This window comes from Sander lucioperca, chromosome 8 (assembly GCF_008315115.2).
Source record: "Sander lucioperca isolate FBNREF2018 chromosome 8, SLUC_FBN_1.2, whole genome shotgun sequence".
Taxonomy (NCBI): domain Eukaryota; kingdom Metazoa; phylum Chordata; class Actinopteri; order Perciformes; family Percidae; genus Sander; species Sander lucioperca.
Genome location: NC_050180.1, coordinates 25,810,755 through 25,837,176, shown reverse-complemented (window position 1 = coordinate 25,837,176; position 26,422 = coordinate 25,810,755). Strand labels below are relative to the sequence as shown.

Sequence of the window (26,422 nt, the reverse complement as noted above, 5' to 3'; positions counted from 1 at the left end):
ATCAAGAGAACCAGTGAAAAGAAGGATAATGGTCCAGTCTCCATGCTACACTAATGATAGTATTAAGGCTTTCCTCTGTGGACACATGTCCTCTACCAGTATAATTGTGGCTGTATTATTTGTGTCACCTTTAAAAATGTCTCTTTAGGAATGTTATGTTTATTGTCCCCCCCAACTGCCAGATGAGATTTACGCCCATGATCCTGCTCCCATAGTTAGGTAGCTAGCCCCCCCAGAGAACAGAACTCCAGCTAACCTGAGTCTGACAGCTAATAGCCCAAAACCAACTCTTGTTGTCTGGCTGTCTAGTCCTCCCAGCATCTCTCCGACTTCAACAGCCATCTCCTGAAACCCTCCTACAATCTGTCTCATCATTGGAACATTTTTGACAATTCTTCGACGAATGAAGCTGCAAGTTTATGAAGACCGTTCAACAACTCAGAAAGGAAAGAAGGCAGTTGTTTGCTGAACGTTGGTGCCATTTCCTGGGAGGATTCTTCATGAGGATCAAGGAAAGCCTGTATCTCATACTGTACATACATACATTTACAGACATGCATACTTTCTGTCATTGCATTGATCTATTCCACATCAGCTTCCATATTGCACATTATTTTTGCAGCATTGAGGGTGGTTATTGCAGTAGGATAAAAACTGTGTTTGAGTGTATTTGTCCTTGTGTTAATTGATCTGCACCATCTGCCTGAAGGCAGCAGTTCAAACAGGGAGTGACCGGGATGGTGGGTGTCCTTTATGATGTTCTGGGCTTTTTTGAGACAATGGGAACTGTGTACTGCTGTGCCACGTTACATACTGCAACGTCCTGCAGTGCCCTGCTATGACATGAACTACTATGACTACTATTTCTTAGTCACTGTTCCATTATCTTCATTGTGACTATTATTTCCACTGTTCAGCACATCCCCAAACGGCATCGTTAGACACCGCCTACCAAGAGCCTGGGTCTGGCCGAGGTTTCTTCCTAAAAGAAGTTTTTCTCATTACTGAGGTTTCTTCCTAAAAGAAGTTTTTCTCATTACTGAGGTTTCTTCCTAAAAGGGAGTTTTTCCTCGCCACTGAAACTAAATGCTTGCTCTTGGGGGAACTACTTGAATTGTTGGGGCTTTGTAAATTATAGAGTGTGGTCTAGACCTACTCTATCTGTAAAGTGTCTTGAGATAACTCTTGTTATGATTTGATACTATAAATAAAATTCAATTGAATTGAACTGTGTAGTTCTTCCAGTGTGGGGAGAGGGCAGCCGACGATCTTTGATGACCCTCTGGAGCGCTTTCCTCTGAGCCGCCGTGCAGCTTGTGTACCATACACACATGCAGTATGTTAGTATGCTCTCAATGGAGGCACGGTAAAAGGACACCAGCAGTCTTTGTGTGATGTTGTTCCTCCTGAGTATTCTCAGGAAGTACAGTCTCTGCTGGGCCTTTTTCAGCAGCTCAGAGGTGTTCACGCTCCAGGATAGGCTCTCCTCGATGTGGACTCCCGGGAAACGGAAGTCTGCCACCCTCTCCTGACAGTCCCCATTGATGATGGGATCTCTGTTTTCTTTCTCCTGTAGTCTATGATGAATTATTTGGTCTTTGAGGTGTGTAGGGGCAGGTTGTTGACCCTGCACCATGTTGACAGCCGCTCCAAAATTCAACTTAAAAAAAAGAAGTATTTTGTATATTGTTGTGTGTAATGTAAATTGACTGTATTTAGTATCTATTCATTTATTTTTGAACGCAAAGGAGGAGCGGCTCTACTCCGAGTTCCTGAAGAAACCCATTTCCCACTAAGACACGAAAAATCCTTGCGAGAGCGAAGAGCTGGTCTGTTGTTCCACGACCAGGACGGAATCAGCATTGTTCCTCTTAAAATCTATCGGCCGAACCTTTCCAGCACCTTGGAGTAGATTTACCAGGGAGGCTGAGAAGTGTGATTGGTCCACACTCTCTGGTCCCCCTTTATGAACAGGGGAACCACCCCCCCCCCGGTCTGCCACTCCTTAGGCACTGTCCCAGACCTCCACGCAATGTTGAAGAGGCGGGTCAACCAAAAATACAATAATTCAGTCTCAGTCCAAGAGTCCAACAGTCAGTGATGTTTAATATTAAACCAGAGTTCAACAGTCCAACATATTGAATATCATAAAGAATTATTGTTCATCTGATTCAGTTACTAAAAGTCCAGGATGTTAGATAAATGTTCAAACACTAACAGTTAGTCAGCAGTTTCAGTGTGAACCAGTCTTTCTGTTCTCCTGCTGCTTCTATCTTTACTTTACACTGAAGTCTTTGAGTTCTTTCTTCATCTGATCAAACTTGACAACGACCTCCTGACAGCGATCAGCTGACTGGATGATGGACTTTCTTAACTTTTTATCATCTTCAGGTGTCGAAGTGACTCTGAAGACTTTCACAAGGAGCATTAACAAGCCCCGCATATCTCCCATCAGTATTGCAGTGAAAGACAAAACTTCTTCACTCCTTCTTGCCAGTTCAGAAACTTGGGTCAGAATCCTCTGAAACTCCTCCATGTCTGTCAGAGTGTTTTCAGCCTGAAGTTCAGCTGATCTTTGCTCCAACTTCTCACACGTCTTCTTTATTTCTTCCAGGTCCTTCTTCAGCGGTTCAACAATCTTCATGAAGTCTTTCCCCAGTTTTTCTACTTTCTCTGCACTTCCATTCTCTTTCATTGTTTTTGTTACATTTGCACCAACAACCACACCTGCTCCTGCTGCTGCTAACGCTCCTGCTGCTACTAAACTAGCCCCCCCAGTGAACGGAGCTGCAAAGATCGCGAGTCCTATTCCTACTCCTCCAGCAACAGTTCCTGTTGTTCTGACTTTATCTGTTGTCTCCTGCATCTTTCTGACTTCATCAGCAATCTTCCTAAACTCTCTAACAATCTCTCTCATCTTCTGTTCACTGCTGTCAAACTCTCTGATGAATGAAGCCGCATGTTTAATAAGTTTGTTCATTAATTCAGACAGATCAGGAGGGAGGTCTTTGCTCAATCTTCTTTTTTTTGGTTTTGAAGCCATCTCCAGGTCTCCTGGTCCTCCTGAAGAGTTGAGATCTCCTCTTCAGAGTGATGAAGAAGTTGACTTTAAATCAAACTGTGATCTGATGAGATCAGAAAGGTTCTGGAGACAGGAAGAGACACACATCATCAGAATAAACACACACAGGTGTTTCCTCCCAGCTCCACCCAGGTACACGCTGCTGCAGCTGGGAGGGAAACTAGACTCACCTTAGATTAGTACAGAACTGACCAACTACCAGCTGACCAAGCGGGAGTGAGAACGGGTCGACGTAACACACGTACGTCGCCAAATTAATTTACTTGTTTCTGATATGAAGACGTGACGTGTGTGACTCGACCATATCTCCCATTTACCAACAAAACGAAAGACCGTGCAAAACATTTCAGACCATCCTGCCAACCTGTATACATTTTAACATTTTGCTATAACGTTTTCACTCTGAAATCGCTGAAAGCTGCTGCTGTTTCCTGTTGACTCTCTGCAGCGGGCAGGGCTGCTGCTCAGTTCCCCCCGCGACTGACGCGTGTGTGCGCACACACACACACACACACACACACACACACACACACACACACGGTGGATGCAGGAAAAACCGAAGATGAGAGGTACAGGATGACCTAAATTGAGGACAGCTACGCTCGTTATTGTAACAATGACAAGTTAAGGTCCAATAAGTACTTTATTAAACCGTATTAAATGTGTCCCAGGCCAGGATAGGAAATAAACTAACAATGTACAGATCAACAAGCTACTGACACATATGTTCACATTTGATTCATTCAATAAATTATTATTTTTTGTCTTAAATCAGCCATTTTCATATTATACCAACATTTGCAGCATCCTGAGCCTTTTTGGTTCCTAGGACAACTCAGCCCAGAGTAGGTTTATTCTCCCCAAAATAAGTTTCCTTTTTATTTTTAAAGAACTATACAAAAAAATCGCAACTTTTTTTTGCAACTTTCACTCTCTCCCGCAACTTCATTGCAACAAAAATACAAAAGACATCGCAACTTTTATTGCAATTTTTTACAAAAGCTCCCGCAAAATCAGGCATTTTAGGCCGCAACAATCTCAATAAAAGGCCCTATATTGGTGGTATATATGTATATACCACCAAAGAAGAAAAGTGAAATGGTCCTCCACCATCAGTCTCCGATCATCATGGACAAACAAAATATAATAAGTGGTTGTATTGTTGCAGTTTTCATTCCTGCTTTCACAAACTGTTTGAAAAACAGTGACAGCAACTCCAAAATACTTCTATTAAGCAGCAGTGATTCTCAAGCTGCAGAGCTGCACATCAAATCATAATGTGACAAACATAAAGTATTCAGTCTGCTGTAAAACACAGACGTGTCAGCTGATGAACAGACAGACAGAAAACACAACAACAGGTCTGCTGGAAGAAACGGCTGAAAACTGCATCTGAATGAGGAATGAGCAGACTGACAGCAGACCTCTCTGTGTTTCAGTCTCTCTTCCTACTTCAGTCTGTCATTAACTTCAACTTCAACTAACTTGAACTTTAACTTTAACTAACTTGAACTTTTCTCTCTTTGTCTCCTCTCTGCTGATGAACACATCAACTGTTCCTGCTGTGAGTCAGCTTTTTAAAATCAACTTTCTTACCTTTTTGTCTGCAGGCAACGTGCTCACTCAGTCAGTCTCTCAGCTTCCTCTTTCTCAGAGTAGTTTTCTTTAATACCACATGATCAGAGGAGCCAATCACAGCAGAGCCTTGGCCCAGCCTGTTCCAGCTGCTCTCCTCTGGGGGGGGCTGTAACTCAACCAGACACAGAAACCCTTTCCTCCCTCAGGACGTCACTTTTATCAACTTTTAAAGGAGAACTCTGGTTTCTTCAACCTAAACTAAGAATAAAAACAGAGATGTGAGTGTAATAAGAGCTGAATATAATATAATGATATAAAGTCCAACTCCAGGACCAGACTCTACATGAATATAAAGTCCAACTACAGGACCAGACTCTACATGAATATAAAGTCCTAATCCAGGACCAGACTCTACATGAATATAAAGTCTAACTCCAGGACCAGACTACATGAATATAAAGTCCAACTACAGGACCAGACTCTACAGGAATATAAAGTCCAGCTCCAGGACCAGACTCTACATGAATATAAAGTCTAACTCCAGGACCAGACTACATGAATATAAAGTCCAGCTCCAGGACCAGACTCTACATGAATATAAAGTCCAACTCCAGGACCAGACTACATGAATATAAAGTCTAACTCCAGGACCAGACTACATGAATATAAAGTCCAGCTCCAGGACCAGACTCTACATGAATATAAAGTCCAACTCCAGGACCAGACTCTACATGAATATAAAGTCCTAATCCAGGACCAGACTCTACATGAATATAAAGTCCAGCTCCAGGACCAGACTCTACATGAATATAAAGTCCAACTCCAGGACCAGACTCTACATGAATATAAAGTCCTAATCCAGGACCAGACTCTACATGAATATAAAGTCCAGCTCCAGGACCAGACTACATGAATATAAAGTCCAACTCCAGGACCAGACTACATGAATATAAAGTCCAACTCCAGGACCAGACTCTACATGAATATAAAGTCCAACTCCAGGACCAGACTACATGAATATAAAGTCCAACTCCAGGACCAGACTCTACATGAATATAAAGTCCTAATCCAGGACCAGACTCTACAGGAATATAAAGTCCAACTCCAGGACCAGACTCTACATGAATATAAAGTCCAACTCCAGGACCAGACTCTACATGAATATAAAGTCCAACTACAGGACCAGACTCTACATGAATATAAAGTCCAACTACAGGACCAGACTCTACATGAATATAAAGTCCAACTACAGGACCAGACTCTACATGAATATAAAGTCCAACTCCAGGACCAGACTCTACACGAATATAAAGTCCAACTCCAGGACCAGACTCTACATGAATATAAAGTCCAACTACAGGACCAGACTCTACATGAATATAAAGTCCAACTCCAGGACCAGACTCTACATGAATATAAAGTCCTAATCCAGGACCAGACTCTACAGAAACACATTAATGGAGACACACTGAATATGTTTCTTATAACAGAAGATGACTCGTGTATTTAAAGTGTTCAGAGAGTTATGAAGGAAAATGTAACACATCATAAACTACATTTATTAAATTTCATATAAAAATATAATTATTCTGGATATTCCCAGATTGAATTGATGGTTGGATGTCAAACAGCTTCCTCCCTCCTTCTTTGGGAACTTGTATCTTGTAATATTAATGATCAATAAAACATATTTTATAATATATATTTAACAGCATAAAAACATGAAACTAGCAGAAATATGTCAAAAACCTTAAAACTACCAAATGAAGATGAAACTACTTCAAGGGTAGATTTTATATTTAATGAAACATATCAGCTGTTACTTTAAAACAAGACCAACTCCATCTGTTCTAATTCTGTTGTAATTCTTTCAAAGCTGTCACTAATAAAAGCCTAAAATGCCAAAAAATCCTTTTTAAGAGAATAAAAGCTGGATTGATTATTAAAAAAGTGTAAAACAACATCAGGGTTCTGATTGGATGATGTCTGGTGTTGGTGACCAATCAGAAGACAGAACTCAAATCAACATGAAATAAAATCAATAAAACAGGAAATATATCAACAACAACAACAGAACAGAGACATTAAACTAACATCGCTACGGTTACAAACATTAACAGAATAAATCAATCAACATTTTCTTAATTAACAAGAAAAACATGAAAACAATAATCCCCAAATATTATCATCATCTCAGTCTAATCAATCAACACTGAGTATATTAAACTGAACATAAACTTAACTTCTAAAGATATTAATCAACTATTATAAATCCTGATATTTCTTTACTCTGTTTCAAAATAAAAGCCCTCAGACAGAATCCTTTTCTTCCCTAATATTCATGTTCAGAGAAAGAATTAAAAGTAGATTTTTTAGAAATGACTTGATGTTTCAGTGTGAACGAGGCCTTTTCTTCTCACTTCTTCACTTTCTTCTGAAGTCTTTGAGTTAATTCTTCATCTGATCAAACTCATCAACCACTTTCTGACAGCTATCAGCTGCCTGGATGACGTACTCTCTCAACTTTTCATCTTTCTCAGGGATCTCAGTCAATCTAAGGACTTTCCTCATTGTTGAAACGTCATCCAAGACTTCTTCAATCCTTCCTTCCAGTTGAGACACTCGATTGTCTTTGCATCGCTCCAACTTCTCACACGTCTTCTTTATTTCTTCCAGGTCGTTCTTCAGCGGCTTAACGATGTCAATAAACTCTTTCCTCAGTTCTTTTACTTTGTCTACACATTCTTTCTGTTTCTCTTTCTTCATTTTAAATGATGCACCAATAACAGCTGCTCCTGTTGCTGTTATTGCTAAAGTCACCCCCGCAGTGAACGGAGCTCCAACAACCCCGAGTCCACACGCTAATACTGCAGTAACGACTCCTACTGTATTATCTCTCCGCATTATTCTGACTTCATCAGCTATCTCCCTAAACTCTCCTACAATCTGTCTCGTCCTGGATTCACTGCTGTCAAACTCTCTGATGAATGAAGCTGCATGTTCTTTAAGTTTGTCCATTAATTCAGAGAGATGAGGAGGGAAGTCTCTTCTTGGTCTGTGAGCCATCTCCAGGTCTCCTGGTCCTCCTGAAGAGTTGAGATCTCCTCTTCAGAGTGATGAAGAAGCTGACTTTAAATCAAACTGTGATCTGATGAGATCAGAAAGGTTCTGGAGACAGGAAGAGACACACATCATCAGAATAAACACACACACACACACACACACACACACACACACACACACACACACACACACACACACACACACACACACACCCCCCAAAAGAAAACTCTGAGTTAGAGCAGCAGAGGAAACTGACCTCAGACAACATCAACAATAATACTCATCTGATATTCAATAAATATATAAGAGGATATTCATGTGGTCTTCTCTTCAACACAATATATATATATATATATATATATATATATATATATATATATATATATATATATATATATATATATAGCTATACATTGCACTTTTCAGTTACATTGAAAGCACCTCATATTGTTACTGTTCTACTTTTTCGAGGAAGAAAATACTTGAAGTACAGTATATCTACCAATTGTCTACAAAGAGTGTATATATTTGTTATTTATTTTTGGTATAGTGCTTAACAAGCATAATTTAATGTTGCCCAGTTGTGGTCTGTTGAGGGGCAATAAATATCAAAAGTTCCAAAACATCTATTGTGTTATTAGTATCGATCCACTATATAAACAGAATATCTACATACATGGCACTTTGTCCCACAGCAACATTAAAATAGTTTAGATTGGTGTACATTGTTTCTGTTAATAATGTATTGTATTAAGTGTCCATTTCATTATAATATTCAGATTTATCATAAATAATTGAACATGCACATGTATTTTAAGTTCTGTTAAAGAGGGGTAGGTGGAGGTGGGGTCACATTTGAGCATTTAAAGATTTACTTAAAAGTAACGCAATAGTTACTTTCTGAAGTAACTAGTGACTTTAATTTCTTTTTATAAGTAACTTGCCCATCACTGCAAATAACACACATTTTGTTCCTATAATTATAAATACTGTCCTATAGTTCCTGCACATTTTAGTTTTTCTGAATTGTGTGAAATGGTTAATAAAAATATACAAAACCATCATGTGGTCACCTGTCACCAAGGTGAATTGGTTTAGTCTTGACTTCTGAGTGACAGTGTTGGGGTGATTTTGGAGGGCCAAATAATCCCAGAGATGGACAGGAAAAGGTCAAAGCCATCAGGTGACCAATTTAGAAAATAAAGAAAAGAAGAAGAGGAGAAAGGATCAAAAGATGAAGGTATGTAACTATGATCTCTCTGTATGATTATGGTATCCATGTCATGAATGAAGGGCTCATGTAGAACTCTTACCTTTGTTAGCCTTTTTGCTATGATGCTTGCTATGCTGATACAACAATAATTTGGTTTTAACTCAACAAACACGAGATCTAATTGTGCTTTGCAACAAAGCTGTTACAAGTTCAGTTATTATGTGTGTGTGTGTGTGTGTGTGTGTGTGTGTGTGTGTGTGTGTGTGTGTGTGTGTGTGTGTGTTTGTGTGTGTGTGTGTGTGTTCTTACCTGTGTGTCTGTCAGCTGTGTGAGGTGGTGCAGGTGAAGAAGCTACTGAGCGCACTCAGTCTGTCTCTCAGCTTTCAGTCCTCTGAGTCGTTTCTCTGAAATCACATTTTAACGAGCTAAATCTGATTGGCAGTAATGTTTAGAGGAGACGTGGGACGTCCCACAGCTGACTGCCTGTATTACCACCATGAAAACTCTGACTGGCTCAGTGCCATCAAACCAGTCCCACTGCCTAAAGTTGTGAGGAAACATTCAGCTCAGGGTGTGACAGCAGCACAGGAATGATGATTGATGGGCGCCCAGTTAGCTCAGTTGGTACAGCAGGCGCCCATATATAGAGGTTTACTCCTTGGTGCAGCAGGCCCGACTCTGACCAGCGGCCTTTTGCTGCATGTCATTCCCCCTCTCTCTCCCCTTTCATGTCGTCCTGTCAATAAAGGCCACAAAAATAAAGGAATGATGATTGATGTGGACATAACAGGTAGATGCTCAGTCTAGGAACTAGTTGCGCCTTATGTGATTATTTTTTAAGCTCTTTGTCTTCTGTATTATTCAACAAAGACAAACAATAAATCATTGCATAGTATGAACAACACACGATTAGATAGATTAAACTAACTGTTCTTTATGGAGGCCAGGCCTGGATGTGATGATGAATTTATATGAATGACATCTTTTATTTAACTACTTCAAACACAGTAGTATATTGAGCACTGACCGCCTGGTGTAAACTAATCACACTAAAGTGCCGATTGCAGAAATATAAAAAGAAATATGTGGCTTCACCACACTTAGTGTTGTGGTTTTGAACATTTCTGTTGCCTGTTATTATTATTTCTGTATGTTTCCTGTTGTGGTTATTGTACTCCGTGGTCTGTGTATATTTTGTTGTGTATATTTCTGTTCCCTGTTGTGTATTTCCCTGTTTATGTTCTGTTTCCTGTTTTATTTTGATAGTCTGTTTTCTGTCTTGTCATGTCTAGTTTGACTTCCTGTGTTTTCCCGCCTGTGTGATTGTCTGATGTGCTCCACCTGTTCCCCAGCCCTGGTGTCACCTGTCTTGCGTCTTCTCGTTACCTAGTTTATTTAGCCCCGGTGTTTCCTTCGTCTGTTGTCAGATCTGCTTGTGTTTTACCGTCAGTTTGTGTCCTGGTCCTTTCAGCGTGTTTCAGCCTGTTGTTGTGGTTTTTTTGATTTCTCCCTGCATGATTTTGTAAGTTTTCCCTCTGAGTTTTTCCGTGTGCCTTTTCCAGTCTCTGTGCTGCCATTTTTTGTTACAATAAATCCTCAAGCTCAAACCATCTCCTGCCTGCCTGCCTCTCCCTCGCAGCCTTTGCGATTAGGAAATCGCGTTTTAACATATTGCAATATAATTGCAAATGCAATTAATCGTTCAGCCCTAATAACAATACATGTTTACCCTTTAAACTACTTGCAAAAAACAGTGGTCTGCAACATTAAAACCTGCCAGTTCACAGTGGTCTGTAACATTAAAACCTGCCAGTTCACAGTGGTCTGTAACATTAAAACCTGCTAGTTCACAGTGGTCTGTAACATTACAGATGCTACATCTATCAACATTTATTTAGATGTTATCATGGTATACATTTCTTTATTTTAATAATATTTTGGTCTTATTACCGGTGAAATATTACAGTATGCTGTAATACAGAACATTACGATATGATCCGAGCTACTGACACGCATTCAAAGCCGATATCCCACAATGCAATGCGGGCATTCATTCACAGAATCGGGCAGCGATCAGCTGGTCTTTAACGACAGTATCTCTTCAATATACATATATACAGTCAGTGGTTTAGTCACCAGCAACAACACTAACTTTTTTAACGTTTCACTAACTACTTTTTACAGTGTGATGGCCAAAAGCTCCACATGGTAACAACAGCCAGCAATGGTATATAATAATATTAATAATATTGTCCACAATGTCCCCCTATTCTGTTTACTACACAGGTTGACTTTACAGTCAGGGCCGGTTATAGCCCTAGGCGAGAGTGAGTTTTGCCCCCCCCCTACCAGATCTGTGTGCATGGTGACTTATGATGGGGTGGTCTGGGGGTCCACCCCCTGAAAATTTTGAGCATTAAATACATAATTTCCTGCATTCTGGTGAATTTTTATGCACTTATTTATTTTTTTTACCTTTTTCTGAATCAATTTATGCTGGAAATATCTTTATCCAAAGGGAAACATAGATTACAATCCAAATATAAAAACATAATGGAATATATTGCAGTAAGGCTGTCAGGCGTTCTGCATTGCCTTCATCTATTTATTCTCCTTTGGATCGATGTTTCTAATTCTATCTGAGTCAGCACTCATGTAGCCTAGCATCATTTACTCTTCACACTTTTGCTTGTTTTGTTGAGGAAATAACCTCCTTAAATGTGCATATTAAAATTATTCACCTGAATGATACATTAATTCATTTTAATGGATTAATAAACCGCTGGACTGTAATATTTCAGATGTGTTTCAGCAAGATTTCTGCTCATGTTCAAAACTTTGTGCACATTCAAAATACAGAATATCTCATCTGTGTTCTCTGAGGTTTGGAGGAGTTGTGATATTTTGAGAAAAATAAAGTGATAATACAACAGGCTATTACAAGAATAAAGTCACAATATTTCAGAAAATAATCCACCTGACCATAGCCTGCTGTGCATTACGTGATATCTCTGCTGATCCGGTAGATCTCAGACCTCCTGACAGACTCAGAGCCCCGTTTGGGTCTCTGGTCTCTGAATGAGACAGTTTAGGGAAGTGGCTGAACGCTGCTCTACATCGGAGGTGGAAACACAAAACTATGCAGAAATAGGGACACATCTGCTGCAGCATGTCCACAGCAGAGCGCGTCCATTGTAAACCTGAAGCTGTCCAGACCAGGGAAGACGCGCTGCAGCAGCTCCGTGTCTGTGCCGCTGCTCGTCTCTATTTCTACAGAGAGAGAGGACACTAAGAAGGCTGCTCCGTCTCTATTTCTACAGCGAGAGAGGACACTAAGAAGGCTGCTCGTCTCTCTTTCTACAGCGAGAGAGGACACTAAGAAGGCTGCTCGTCTCTATTTCTACAGAGAGAGAGGACACTAAGAAGGCTGCCCGTCTCTATTTCTACAGAGAGAGAGGACACTAAGAAGGCTGCTCGTCTCTATTTCTACAGCGAGAGAGGACACTAAGAAGGCTGCTCGTCTCTATTTCTACAGCGAGAGAGGACACTAAGAAGGCTGCTCGTCTCTATTTCTACAGAGAGAGAGGACACTAAGAAGGCTGCTCGTCTCTATTTCTACAGCGAGAGAGGACACTAAGAAGGCTGCTCGTCTCTATTTCTACAGCGAGAGAGGACACTAAGAAGGCTGCTCGTCTCTATTTCTACAGAGAGAGAGGACACTAAGAAGGCTGCTCGTCTCTATTTCTACAGAGAGAGAGGACACTAAGAAGGCTGCTCCGTCTCTATTTCTACAGCGAGAGAGGACACTAAGAAGGCTGCTCGTCTCTCTTTCTACAGCGAGAGAGGACACTAAGAAGGCTGCTCGTCTCTATTTCTACAGAGAGAGAGGACACTAAGAAGGCTGCCCGTCTCTATTTCTACAGAGAGAGAGGACACTAAGAAGGCTGCTCGTCTCTATTTCTACAGCGAGAGAGGACACTAAGAAGGCTGCTCGTCTCTATTTCTACAGAGAGAGAGGACACTAAGAAGGCTGCTCGTCTCTATTTCTACAGAGAGAGAGGACACTAAGAAGGCTGCTCGTCTCTATTTCTACAGAGAGAGAGGACACTAAGCGACCCACAGGTCTGCTTCAGAGCTCCGTGTGTTTGAGTCTGACCCGTAGACTGGAAACGTCGCGTAATGAAAGGTTGACAAGTAAACGTGTGGCTGCGGGGGCGCCCTAGGATGATCATGTTTAATAATCACATTTTATTTCGCTTGTCATTCTAATTCTATATATATATATATATATATATATATATATATATATATATATATATATATATATATATATATATATATATATATATATATATATATAATTAGAAAGACAAACTGATATATATATCTAATATTAATGGGAAGTAGACCTAAGGGCGACACGGCACCCCCAACACGTTTGACGCCCTAGGCAATAGCCGGCCTGGCCACACCCCCAACAATTCATGATCACTAAAGTAGTCTAAACACTGTTAATATGATTCATAATCTACATATGTATTTACTTTGAGCCTTACACTGTTTAAATGGAGTGCAGACATTTTAAATTGTAGGTTAAATAATCATTGTTGTGTTCTATTAATCATCATGTTTGTTCTTTGTTACCATGCTGGAGGGCCGGTCCTTCCTGGTGGAGAAAAGGCCAGGCCAAAGGTGAAGGACTGTTAAATCCTGAGGCTGCCAATCCAGACATACCATGAGCTGCCATGTTGGGGGGGGGGGGGGCAACCCAGCCATACCATGAGCTGCCATGTTGGGGGGAGCAATCCAGCCATACCATGAGCTGCCATGTTGGGGTTTGACATCTTTTAAAAGGCCCAGATATTAAGTTCTTGGTTTATATTGTTCAGCATTTTTTAATATAATAAAATAATAATAAATAAAATAATAAAAACCTCTTTCAATGAAAACTCCTGTTCTCCTCATACCTTTGTCCCTGACATAAAGATATAAATATAACTATATATAATAAACAACAACAACAATGTACATCGTGTTGTCTTCCATTCCACCATGGACGCTGGTCCTCACGGTCAAAAAAATCAACACCTTCTCTGAGGTTTTTCTCTCTTTTTTCGAGACTTCTGGAGCTTTCTTTGACTTTAACTCTTCTTATCTCTACCATGTATTAACACCACTAAATAACTTATTACCAAGTTTTACACTTAGTTTTGGAATTCATGGTCAGTAAACCTCATTTATAGGAAATTACCTAATTCTTGATTTTATAAAAGCAGAAATGATGAATTATTTAGACCAGGGGTCACCAACCTTTTAGAAACTGAGAGCTACTTCATGGGTACTGAGTCATATGAAGGGCTACCAGTTTGATACGCTCTTCTGAAATAACAAATTTGTTCAGTTTGCCTTTAGTTAATTATGATTATTAATGATTAATGATAGTCATCTATGTGAAGACACTGATCACGTTTATGATTTCTCATTATCAATAATTATCAACAATGACTTCACAAGGTGGGAAACAGATAATATCAATAATAAATTTTCATTTTTAGAACAGGCCTGAGGGCTCCTCATGTGGTCCTTGGGGGCTACCTGGTGCCCGCGGGCCCCGTGTTGGTTGAGTGACAGTGTTGGGGTGGGGGGGGGGGTGATTTTGGAGGGCCAAATAATCCCAGAGATGGGCAGGAAAAGGTCAAAGCCATCAGGTGACCAATTTAGAAAATAAAGAAAAGAAGAAGAGGAGAAAGGATCAAAAGATGAAGGTATGTAACTATGATCTCTCTGTATGATTATGATATCCATGTCATGAATGAAGGGCTCATGTAGAACTCTTACCTTTGTTAGCCTTTTTGCTATGATGCTTGCTATGCTTATACAACAATAATTTGGTTTTAACTCAACAAACACAAGATCTAATCGTGCTTTGCAACAAAGCTGTTACAAGTTCAGTTATTATGTGTGTGTGTGTGTGTGTGTGTGTGTGTGTGTGTGTGTGTGTGTGTTCTTACCTGTGTGTCTGTCAGCTGTGTGAGGTGGTCCAGGTGAAGAAGCTACTGAGCGCACTCAGTCTGTCTCTCAGCTTTCAGTCCTCTGAGTTGTTTCTCTGAAATCACATTTTAACGAGCTAAATCTGATTGGCAGTAATGTTTAGAGGAGACGTGGGACGTCCCACAGCTGACTGCCTGTATTACCACCATGAAGACTCTGACTGGCTCTGTGCCATCAAACCAGTCCCACTGCCTAAAGTTGAGAGGAAACATTCAGCTCAGGGTGTGACAGCAGCACAGGAATGATGATTGATGGGCGCCCGGTTAGCTCAGTTGGTAGAACAGGCGCCCATATATAGAGGTTTACTCCTTGGTGCAGCGGGCCGGACTCTGACCAGCGGCCTTTTGCTGCATGTCATTCCCCCTCTCTCTCCCCTTTCATGTCGTCCTGTCAATAAAGGCCACAAAAATAAAGGAATGATGATTGATGTGGACATAACAGGTAGATGCTCAGTCTAGTTGCGCCTTATGCGATTATTTTTTAAGCTCTTTGTCTTCTGTATTATTCAACAAAGACAAACAATAAATCATTGCATAGTATGAACAACACACGATTAGATAGATTAAACTAACTGTTCTTTATGGAGGCCAGGCCTGGATGTGATGATGAATTTATATGAATGACATCTTTTATTTAACTACTTCAAACACAGTAGTATATTGAGCACTGACCGCCTGGTGTAAACTAATCACACTAAAGTGCCGATTGCAGAAATATAAAAAGAAATATGTGGCTTCACCACACTTAGTGTTGTGGTTTTGAACATTTCTGTTGCCTGTTATTATTATTTCTGTATGTTTCCTGTTGTGGTTATTGTACTCCGTGGTCTGTGTATATTTCTGTTCCCTGTTGTGTATTTCCCTGTTTATGTTCTGTTTCCTGTTTTATTTTGATAGTCTGTTTTCTGTCTTGTCATGTCTAGTTTGACTTCCTGTGTTTTCCCGCCTGTGTGATTGTCTGATGTGCTCCACCTGTTCCCCAGCCCTGGTGTCACCTGTCTTGCGTCTTCTCGTTACCTAGTTTATTTAGCCCCGGTGTTTCCTTTGTCTGTTGTCAGATCTGCTTGTGTTTTGCCGTCAGTTTGTGTCCTGGTCCTTTCAGCGTGTTTCAGCCTGTTGTTGTGGTTTTTTTGATTTCTCCGTGCATGATTTTGTAAGTTTTCCCTCTGAGTTTTTCCGTGTGCCTTTTCCAGTCTCTGTGCTGCCATTTTTTGTTACAATAAATCCTCAAGCTCAAACCATCTCCTGCCTGCCTGCCTGCCTCTCCCTCGCAGCCTTTGCGATTAGGAAATCGTGTTTTAACATATTGCAATATAATTGCAAATGCAATTAATCCTTCAGCCCTAATAACAATACATGTTTACCCTTTAAACTACTTGCAAAAAACAGTGGTCTGTAACATTAAAACCTGCCAGTTCACAGTGGTCTGTAACATTAAAACCTGCCAGTTCACAGTGGTCTGTAACATTAAAACCTGCCAGTTTACAGTGGTCTGTAACATTAAAACCTGCCAGTTCACAGTGGTCTGTAACATTAAAACCTGCCAGTTCACAGTGGTCTGTAGCATTACAGATGCTACATCTATCAACATTTATTTAGATGTTATCATGGTATACATTTCTTTATTTTAATAATATTTTGGTCTTATTACCGGTGAAATATTACAGTATGCTGTAATACAGAACATTACGATATGATCCGAGCTACTGACACGCATTCAAAGCCAATATCCCACAATGCAATGCGGGCATTCATTCACAGAATCGGGCAGCGATCAGCTGGTCTTTAACGACAGTATCTCTTCAATATACATATATACAGTCAGTGGTTTAGTCACCAGCAACAACACTAACTTTTTTAACGTTTCACTAACTACTTTTTACAGTGTGATGGCCAAAAGCTCCACATGGTAACAACAGCCAGCAATGGTATATAATAATATTAATAATATTGTCCACAATGTCCCCCTATTCTGTTTACTACACAGGTTGACTTTACAGTCAGGGCTGGTTATAGCCCTAGGCGAGATTGAGTTTTGTATGTTCATTTTAGTTTCTAGCTTCCATGTAAGTTAGATGCCACCAACATTTGGTCTAATTGTAACTGGTCTGGCAACCCAAAGGCTGAGGTTTTGTTACCAGATCTGTGTGCATGGTGACTTATGATGGGGTGGTCTGGGGGTCCACCCCCTGAACATTTTGAGCATTAAATACATAATTTCCTGCGTTCTGGTGAATTTTTGTGCACTTATTTTTTTTTTTACCTTTTTCTGAATCAATTTATGCTGGAAATATCTTTATCCAAAGGGAAACATCGATTACAATCCAAATATAAAAACATAATGGAATATATTGCAGTAAGGCTGTCAGGCGTTCTGCATTGCCTTCATCTATTTATTCTCCTTTGGATCGATGTTTCTAATTCTATCTGAGTCAGCACTCATGTAGCCTAGCATCATTTACTCTTCACACTTTTGCTTGTTTTGTTGAGGAAATAACCTCCTTAAATGTGCATATTAAAATTATTCACCTGAATGATACATTAATTCATTTTAATGGATTAATAAACCCCTGGACTGTAATATTTCAGATGTGTTTCAGCAAGATTTCTGCTCATGTTCAAAACTTTGTGCACATTCAAAATACAGAATATCTCATCTGTGTTCTCTGAGGTTTGGAGGAGTTGTGATATTTTGGGAAAAATAAAGTGACAATACAACAGGCTATTACAAGAATAAAGTCACTATATTTCAGAAAATAATCCACCTGCACCATAGCCTGCTGTGCATTACGTGATATCTCTGCTGATCCGGTAGATCTCAGACCTCCTGACAGACTCAGAGCCCCGTTTGGGTCTCTGGTCTCTGAATGAGACAGTTTAGGGAAGTGGCTGAACGCTGCTCTACATCGGAGGTGGAAACACAAAACTATGCAGAAATAGGGACACATCTGCTGCAGCATGTCCACAGCAGAGCGCGTCCATTGTAAACCTGAAGCTGTCCAGACCAGGGAAGACGCGCTGCAGCAGCTCCGTGTCTGTGCCGCTGCTCGTCTCTATTGTTACAGAGAGAGAGGACACTAAGAAGGCTGCTCGTCTCTATTTCTACAGAGAGAGAGGACACTAAGAAGGCTGCTCGTCTCTATTTCTACAGCGAGAGAGGACACTAAGAAGGCTGCTCGTCTCTATTTCTACAGAGAGAGAGGACACTAAGAAGGCTGCTCCGTCTCTATTTCTACAGAGAGAGAGGACACTAAGAAGGCTGCTCGTCTCTATTTCTACAGAGAGAGAGGACACTAAGAAGGCTGCTCGTCTCTATTTCTACAGAGAGAGAGGACACTAAGAAGGCTGCTCGTCTCTATTTCTACAGCGAGAGAGGACACTAAGAAGGCTGCTCGTCTCTATTTCTACAGAGAGAGAGGACACTAAGAAGGCTGCTCCGTCTCTATTTCTACAGAGAGAGAGGACACTAAGAAGGCTGCTCGTCTCTATTTCTACAGAGAGAGAGGACACTAAGAAGGCTGCTCGTCTCTATTTCTACAGAGAGAGGACACTAAGAAGGCTGCTCGTCTCTATTTCTACAGAGAGAGAGGACACTAAGAAGGCTGCTCGTCTCTATTTCTACAGAGAGAGAGGACACTAAGAAGGCTGCTCGTCTCTATTTCTACAGCGAGAGAGGACACTAAGAAGGCTGCCCGTCTCTATTTTTACAGAGAGAGAGGACACTAAGAAGGCTGCTCGTCTCTATTTCTACAGAGAGAGGACACTAAGAAGGCTGCTCGTCTCTATTTTTACAGAGAGAGAGGACACTAAGAAGGCTGCTCGTCTCTATTTCTACAGCGAGAGAGGACACTAAGAAGGCTGCTCGTCTCTATTTCTACAGAGAGAGAGGACACTAAGAAGGCTGCTCGTCTCTATTTCTACAGCGAGAGAGGACACTAAGCGACCCAAAGGTCTGCTTCAGAGCTCCGTGTGTTTGAGTCTGACCCGTAGACTGGAAACGTCGCGTAATGAAAGGTTGACAAGTAAACGTGTGGCTGAGGGGGCGCCCTAGGATGATCATGTTTAATAATCACATTTTATTTCGCTTGTCATTCTAATTCTATATATATATCTAATATTAATGGGAAGTAGACCTAAGGGCGACACGGCACCCCCAACACGTTTGACGCCCTAGGCAATCGCCTAGGTCGTCTATAGCAATCGCCGGCCTGGCCACACCCCCAACAATTCATGATCACTAAAGTAGTCTAAACACTGTTAATATGATTTATAATCTACATATGTATTTACTTTGAGTCTTACACTGTTTAAATGGAGTGCACACATTTTAAATTGTAGGTTAAATAATCATTGTTGTGTTCTATTAATCATCATGTTTTGTTCTTTGTTACCATGCTGGAGGGCCGGTCCTTCCTGGTGGAGAAAAGGCCAGGCCAAAGGTGAAGGACTGTTAAATCCTGAGGCTGCCAATCCAGACATACCATGAGCTGCCATGTTGGGGCAATCCAGACATACCATGAGCTGCCATGTTGGAGTTTGACATCTTTTAAAAGGCCCAGATATTAAGTTCTTGGTTTATATTGTTTAGCATTTTTTAAGGTTAATAAAAACCTCTTTCAATGAAAACTCCTGTTCTCCTCATACCTTTGTCCCTGACATAAAGATATAACTATAACTATATATAATAAACAACAACAACAATGTACATCGTGTTGTCTTCCATTCCACCATGGACGCTGGTCCTCCCGGTCAAAATAATCAACACTTTCTCTGACGTTTTTCTCTCTTTTTTCGAGACTTCTGGAGCTTTCTTTGACTTTAACTCTTCTTATCTCTACCATGTATAAACACCACTAAATAACTTATTACCAAGTTTTACACTTAGTTTTGGAATTCACGGTCAGTAAACCTCATTTATATGAAATTACCTAATTCTTGATTTTATTTAAGCAGAAATGATGAATTATTTAGAGCAGGGGTCACCAACCTTTTAGAAACTGAGAGCTACTTCATGGGTACTGAGTCAGACGAAGGGCTACCAGTTTGATACACTCTTCTGAAATAACTAATTTGCTCAGTTTGCCTTTAGTTATATATGATTATTAATGATTAATGATACTCATCTATGTGAAGACACTGATCACGTTTATGATTTCTCATTATCAATAATTATCAACAATGACTTAACAAGGTGGGAAACAGATAATATCAATAATAAATTTTCATTTTTAGAACAGGTCTGAGGGCTCCTCATGTGGTCCTTGGGGGCTACCTGGTGCCCATGGGCCCCGTGTTGGTGACCCCTGATTTAGACTAATATTATAATATATAAAGGAAGAATAATCACAGACTTGTATATGTCAACGTTCAGTCAGGATACTGTTTCAAAACATTGAATAAAACACCCAAAATGTAATGAGAGTAGAGATCTGATCTTCTGTTGTACTTGTAAAGAATCATCCGTGTTATTTTGGGGTAATTAAAACTAGGTAGTTAAAGAGAAATCCAGATTTCTGATGAAGATATTTAGAAAACTGGTCAAATTCAACCTGAAGAAAACACACGGGTCAAGAGTTAGACAATACTATATATATTAAAAATATAAAGATATAAATATAACTATATATATTAAACAACAACAACAATGGACTTTGTTAAGAGTAAGACAATAGTGCCGAGTGCAAAGGCTGCTGGAATAAATATGGGATGATTAATGTAAGTGGTGTCTTTATGAGGTAGATGATATGACAGTTTATTAACAGCTGCTTAGATTGATATTTGACAGTGATGATATTTCCATGTTATTAAACTATGTAAACTATAAAGGATGTATAATTTCCAGCTCCAGTGGCTGTTTCAGCTCCAGTTAGTTTCTTTCACCACCTGCTGGTCAACAGGAAACATCACTGCTGGTTGATCTTCTCCTTCAAATCTAAACTTTATTGACTTCAGGACACTTTTTAACCCTTGTCTTCCTTTTGACCATGAAAACACCTCTCTTGTTGTTCCTTCTCAACATTTCTTTTGCTTTTTTCACAGTTATTGGTTTCTTTTTACATTTTTATAGCTTTTGTGAAGTTTTCCCTCCGTTTTTTTGTTAGTTTTTGACATTTTTATCATTGTTTTTGTTGCTTTTTCCACACAAACATTAACGGTTTTCCCAATGTTTAGTCACTTTTTTAGACATTTTCGGCGTCCCATATTTCTGATATAATTTTTTTTTTTTTAACAGGTCAATTTTCTCCGAGGACAACATGAGGGTTAATAAAGTTTACAACTATGAAACATAATCAGCTTAACAACCAATAAAATACTAAATAGAACCAGAGAAACTCACTGAGACAAAAGGAGTCACCAAATAAAAAATGTTCAGATCCTCTTTCTGATTGGATAATAAACTTAGTTTCACATGGTCAGTTATCAGACTCCCAAAGTGATTATCTTCTGTATTTATAATAATAATAATAGGAGTGTTTTCTGATTGGCTGATCATGTCTTGAGGTCCAACTGAAACATGAAAGGAAACATGACCAAAAGGTGGTGAGTTTCTGTCTCTACGTCCTCCAATTATTGATATCAACAATGTTTGATATCAAATACTAAACATCACAAGTTTTACTGGGTTTGACCTCAACTTTATTACACTGATTCACATTCAATGTTTCAACACATCAACAGATTCAGAACATTAATTCTATCTTGTTATGTATGTATGTGAATATATATGATGTTTCTAGTGAGGCAAGGACTAAGTCTATTAAATAAAATGATATAACAAAGAGAAATTGTCATTTATTGAAGAAAGTTGAGCAGAAAGTTCAACAGACTCCAAAAGCTGCTGATGATCCAGTGAAGACACTCTGAGCAAACTCATTTCAAGCAGACATTTTATTAATATTTGACAGAAAACTGCCTCAGTCAGGGTGTGACTTCATGAGGAACAACAGAATATAATGAGGAAGTTAGAAGTCCTCTGGGAGAATTTTTTATTATTACATTGTTGTTATTTTTCTTCATTTACACACAAAGAGAAACATATAAGCCGCTTTCCGACCAAGTAGTTACAGGAACGTAGTTATAGGAAAGGCAATGGTCTATAGCGTTCAAATCAGAAAACAAATGTATTTATAACGTATGAATTAAATACTAAATCTAATATATATAGCCTATGCTATAATTTAAACATGTCTCCCGATGAGATACGGGAATCTCTCTCTGCCCCGCCTCTGCTGCTGCGCTGTGGCTGTGTGTGTGTGTGTGTGTGTGTGTGTGTGTGTGTGGAGTTCAACTCCGAAAAGACAGTTAATCACATGTTCCCGTTGATCTTATTTCAGCGGGGTCTCTGAGCAGGACTGGCCGAGCGACGAGCTAGCGGCCGGGGCAGGCTCCTGCTGGCAACGATTTTCGCAAGGCTGCCTTTATTCGAAATGTAAACAGTTAATTTCTCGCCTAAAACGTTGTCAGAAGTGAATTTAGTGATGAATAAGATGGTGAAAATTGTCCCGTTGCTGGTCTGTCTGTACCAGAAACCCGACCCTCGTTGACCTAGGTCCCTATGCTGAAAAGGGAACAGTGAAAATACCCTGACCTGAAGTAGGAGCTGAAAGAGTTACAGGAACTGTGGTCAGAGGAACTTAAAAATCCCCAAATTGGTCCAGTCGGAACACGAGAAAAAAAGAGTTCTAGGAATGTTATGTTCTAAGAACTGCAAAAATCCCTCCGGTCGGAAAGCGGCTTTAGACAAATTTTTGGAGTTCAGATAGAGTTTCTATCCAGGCTTTTATTGTGAAACATGTTCAGGCCCCCCCCCCCCACGGTGCATCAGCTGCAGCTGCTGCCATCTGGTGGAGCTGCTACGTTACTACACGGCTCATCTATTCTCAGTTGGCATCACTTTATGTTTCAGAGATCATCAGACTGGTTTTCTCTGCTCTGGATCTGACAGAAAAATAATCATGTTTCAGACAGAATTATAAGCAGCAGCATGTTCACAGAAAGTTAATATCATATTAAACACTTCCAGAGTCCAACAGTGAGTGAGATTTAATATTAAACCAGAGTTCAACAGTCCAACATATCAAATAAAGTATTATTGTTCATCTGATTCAGTTACTAAAAGTCCAGTATGTTAGATAAATGTTCAAACACTAACAGTTAGTCAGCAGTTTTAGTCTTTTGGTCCTTACTGCTGCTTCTATCTTAACTTTACACTGAAGTCTTTGAGTTCTTCCTTCATCTGATCAAAGTCATTAATGACCTCCTGACAGCGATCAGCTGACTGGATGAGGGAGTTTATTAACTTTTCATCCTTTCAGGGGTCGCAGTGACTCTGAAGACTTTCACTATGAGCAATAACAAGCCCTCAATATCTGCCATCAGTATTTTAGTGAAAGAAAAAACTACTTGACTTCTTCCTGCCACTTTAGAAACTCATCTAATAATCCTCTAATAAAACATCTCACACGTCTTTATTTCTTCCTGGGTCTCATTTATAAACGTGGCGTACGCACAAAACGGGGCTGAAAATGTGCATACGCTGCTTCCCACGCAAAGGTTGTGGTTTATAAAAAACTAACTTGACGGGAGAATGTGCGGTCCTCCACGCAAACTCTGAGCCATGCATACGCACATTTTGGAGACAAAATAGGAATTGGCGACGCAGATGGTGAGGTGGTGAACTGAAGTCAGACTGCAGAACGTACATGTGGGAATAAAGATTACTCTTAATATTTTCAAGTATTGATGCCTCACGCACATTTCTTCACTCCATATAATCCACGTTACCATGAAGATTAATTCCAGCAGTGTTATTTGCGCTTGTACTGTGATAATTGTTCCATAAACACCTTGTAAAATACAAATCAAATCTTAAATCAAAACTCGTTAATATCTAATCGGCCCTGTCTCACCGTCACATTGTCCGCTACAGAGCGCAGGAGGAGGAGACGGCCCGACTGTATGGAATACAGGATAGCATTTAAATACCCTAGCATTAGATAACGGCAGAACACTGTGTTAATAACTAAATATCTGTCTTTAATACTGTGCATATATCATCAAATGTCAAAGTCTGAATAAACAGCCGTTAAGCTCTCGCGCAATCGTTACACTTAATGTCCTCGTTATCGGTCCGCACTTTAATACTGTTCATAACTAAACCTGCATGAAGAAAAGTGGGTTTGCCTATTAGACTTTCATCTTCAAATTGTATCTTGGGGTGGGGGGGAATATGACTAGTTGATGCTGTGATTTTGGTAAGGTGTTAACAATCACTCTAATTGTTGTAAACATATTTATACTGCGGTGACCCCCGTGCGTAATGCTGCATGACGGCACTGCTGGCCCTGCAGGAGGACTAACCTCCAATGGAAGAATCAGGAGAGAAAAGGGCTTCAGGGACCATGATGATGACGATGGCTAATATGCCAATTTAGATTCCATAAAGCTGAGCTCTTGGATCTATGTACTGAATTGGGTCCAGTAGAGAGGGCAACGCGCCAGAACCGTGCCATCTCGGTCTAAATACAGGTCCTCGCCACTCTGGGGGAAACCGGCTGTTTCCTGAGGGAAATGTCAGATGGCTAAGTGTTTTTTTTATATATAAATATTATATATAATCTGCACCTTTATCACTAAGGCTTGTTTGGATATCATTTATAGTACTGTTAAATCTTATCATATAGGTCTGGTATATCGAAGCTGTCCCTGAGTGCCGTAATGCCTGCCGTTTTGGAAGATATTATTAATAAAGGTAGTCTATAGATCAGGTTTCTCTACACTGTGCGACAACAGGCCGAAATTATAATTCAATTTGCAGCAATTCACCAGCGTCTGAGAGTTTTTTGCTTTTTCTCCGCAAGTCATCATGATTCGGCATGATTCGGTGTAACGAAAGAACCACTGCCAGGGTCATTAACATACTGATCAGCATTCATGAGGTGCTTTGCATTGACTATTTATGGTTAAAAATGGGCGTGTACAGGGCGGGATAAAAGGCTGATTCACGTACGCACACTTGTAGGTAATCTGTGATTTATAAAGGGAACATTGCTTACAGGTGTGCGTACGCACGGTTTTATAAATCAGACTTTTTTTTTGGCGTATGCCATTTTGGGCTTTTGGGCGTACACACAGTTTTATAAAGGAGACCCCTGGTCCTTCTTGAGCCATTCTATGATCTTCATGAAGTCTTTCCCCAGTCATTTTACTTTCTTTACACTTTCGTTCTCTTTCATTTGTTTTTATTGCATTTGCAACCACAGCTCATCTTCCTCCTCCTACTGCTAACATTCCTGCTAGTGCTAACATTCCTGCTAATGCTAACATTCCTGCTACAGCTCCTCCTGCTACTGCTAACGCTCCTACTGCTGCTAAATTACCCCCCCCAGTGAACAGAGCTGCAAGGGCCATGAGTCCTAGTCCTACTATTGCTCCTACTCCTCCTGCTACTGCTCCTACTACTGCTTCTTCTGCTGCTACTGCTCTTGCTACTACAACTCTTCCTGCAGCTCCTCCTGCTACTACTGCTAACGCTCCTACTACAAAACTAACCCACCCAGTGAACAGAGCTGCAAGGAGCTGGAATACTACTCCTACTGCTGCTCCTACTCCTCCTGCTACTGCTCCTACTCCTCCAGCAACATATCTTGCTCTTCTGACTTCATTTGTTCTCTCCTGCAGCATTCGGACTTCATTTGTTCTCTCCTGCAGCATTCGGACTTCATTTGTTCTCTCCTGCACCATTCTGACATCAAGTATGTCCATTAGTTCAGACAGATGAGGAGGTTGTGTGCTCCGTCTTCTTGGAACCAACTCCATCTTCAGGGATCTTCCTCGTCCTGGAAGTGTTGAGATCTCCTCTTCAGAGTGAAGCTGACTTTAAATCAAACTGTGATCTGATGAGATCAGAAAGGTTCTGGAGACAGGAAGAGACACACATCATCAGAATAAACACACACACACACACACACACACAGGTGTTTCCTCCCAGTTCCACCCAGGTACACGCTGCTGCATCATACCTTAGACTTCTGAAGAACTACCAGTTTAACTTTAACACCAGGAAGAACACATTGTCTCAATCTGTCAACAACAAGCTGTTGTGTGTGCTTGTGACGTGTGTGTGTGTCTGTGTCTGTGCGTCTCACCTCAACAACAACTGACTTTAAAGAGTAACCTATGTTTTATTATCTGACAACATTATGGGATGGATCCCCACAGAGATACAGCTTTTAGTTTAACATGAAACCATCTCAACACTATGTCACCTTGTTAGTCTGCTAAATCAAACGTAGTGTTCAACATCTTCTAAACACAACCGTGAACATATTTATAACTGAGTTAACTCATAACTTTATGCAGCGTAGATTTGGACATGTTATATCAGTGTATTCATAGAGGTCCATTCAACTGTGTGTGTGTGTGTGACAGAGAGTT

The 26,422-nt window shown here is 40.3% G+C and overlaps 1 protein-coding gene and 2 long non-coding RNA genes across 5 annotated transcripts in view; 1 reads left to right on the top strand and 2 right to left on the bottom strand.

Annotated features, from left to right (window-relative positions):
• The window catches only part of LOC118495590, a 19,128-nt gene extending 16,008 nt beyond the window's left edge, over positions 1-3,120 (top strand). Inside the window, exon 3 of the long non-coding RNA XR_004898061.1 lies at positions 3,040-3,120. This is a non-coding gene — a long non-coding RNA (uncharacterized LOC118495590). The remainder of the gene's footprint in view (positions 1-3,039) is intronic.
• Positions 1-4,762, bottom strand: part of LOC116066777 — a 21,641-nt gene extending 16,879 nt beyond the window's left edge. Inside the window, exons 1-2 of one of the 2 annotated variants that reach the window (XM_036004281.1) lie at positions 4,679-4,762; positions 2,280-3,118 (exon numbers count right to left, since the gene is read on the bottom strand). In XM_036004281.1, the coding sequence (XP_035860174.1) occupies positions 2,280-3,043 (764 nt within the window). In that variant the 5' untranslated portion in view covers positions 3,044-3,118; positions 4,679-4,762. Of the gene's footprint in view, positions 1-2,255; positions 3,119-4,678 lie in introns of those variants that run through there. The other variant, XM_031322951.2, reaches the window with a different exon arrangement.
• A 2,863-nt stretch (positions 4,763-7,625) lies between these two features.
• LOC118495588 lies at positions 7,626-26,099 on the bottom strand. 2 transcript variants are annotated; one of them, XR_004898058.1, is made up of 3 exons: positions 23,100-23,110; positions 14,948-14,955; positions 7,626-7,828 (listed from the first exon to the last, which is right to left on the bottom strand). It is a non-coding gene; the product is annotated as an uncharacterized LOC118495588 (long non-coding RNA). The 2 variants fall into 2 exon arrangements; XR_004898059.1 differs by lacking the exons at positions 14,948-14,955; positions 23,100-23,110 and adding an exon at positions 26,008-26,099.
• Positions 26,100-26,422: the final 323 nt, after the last annotated feature.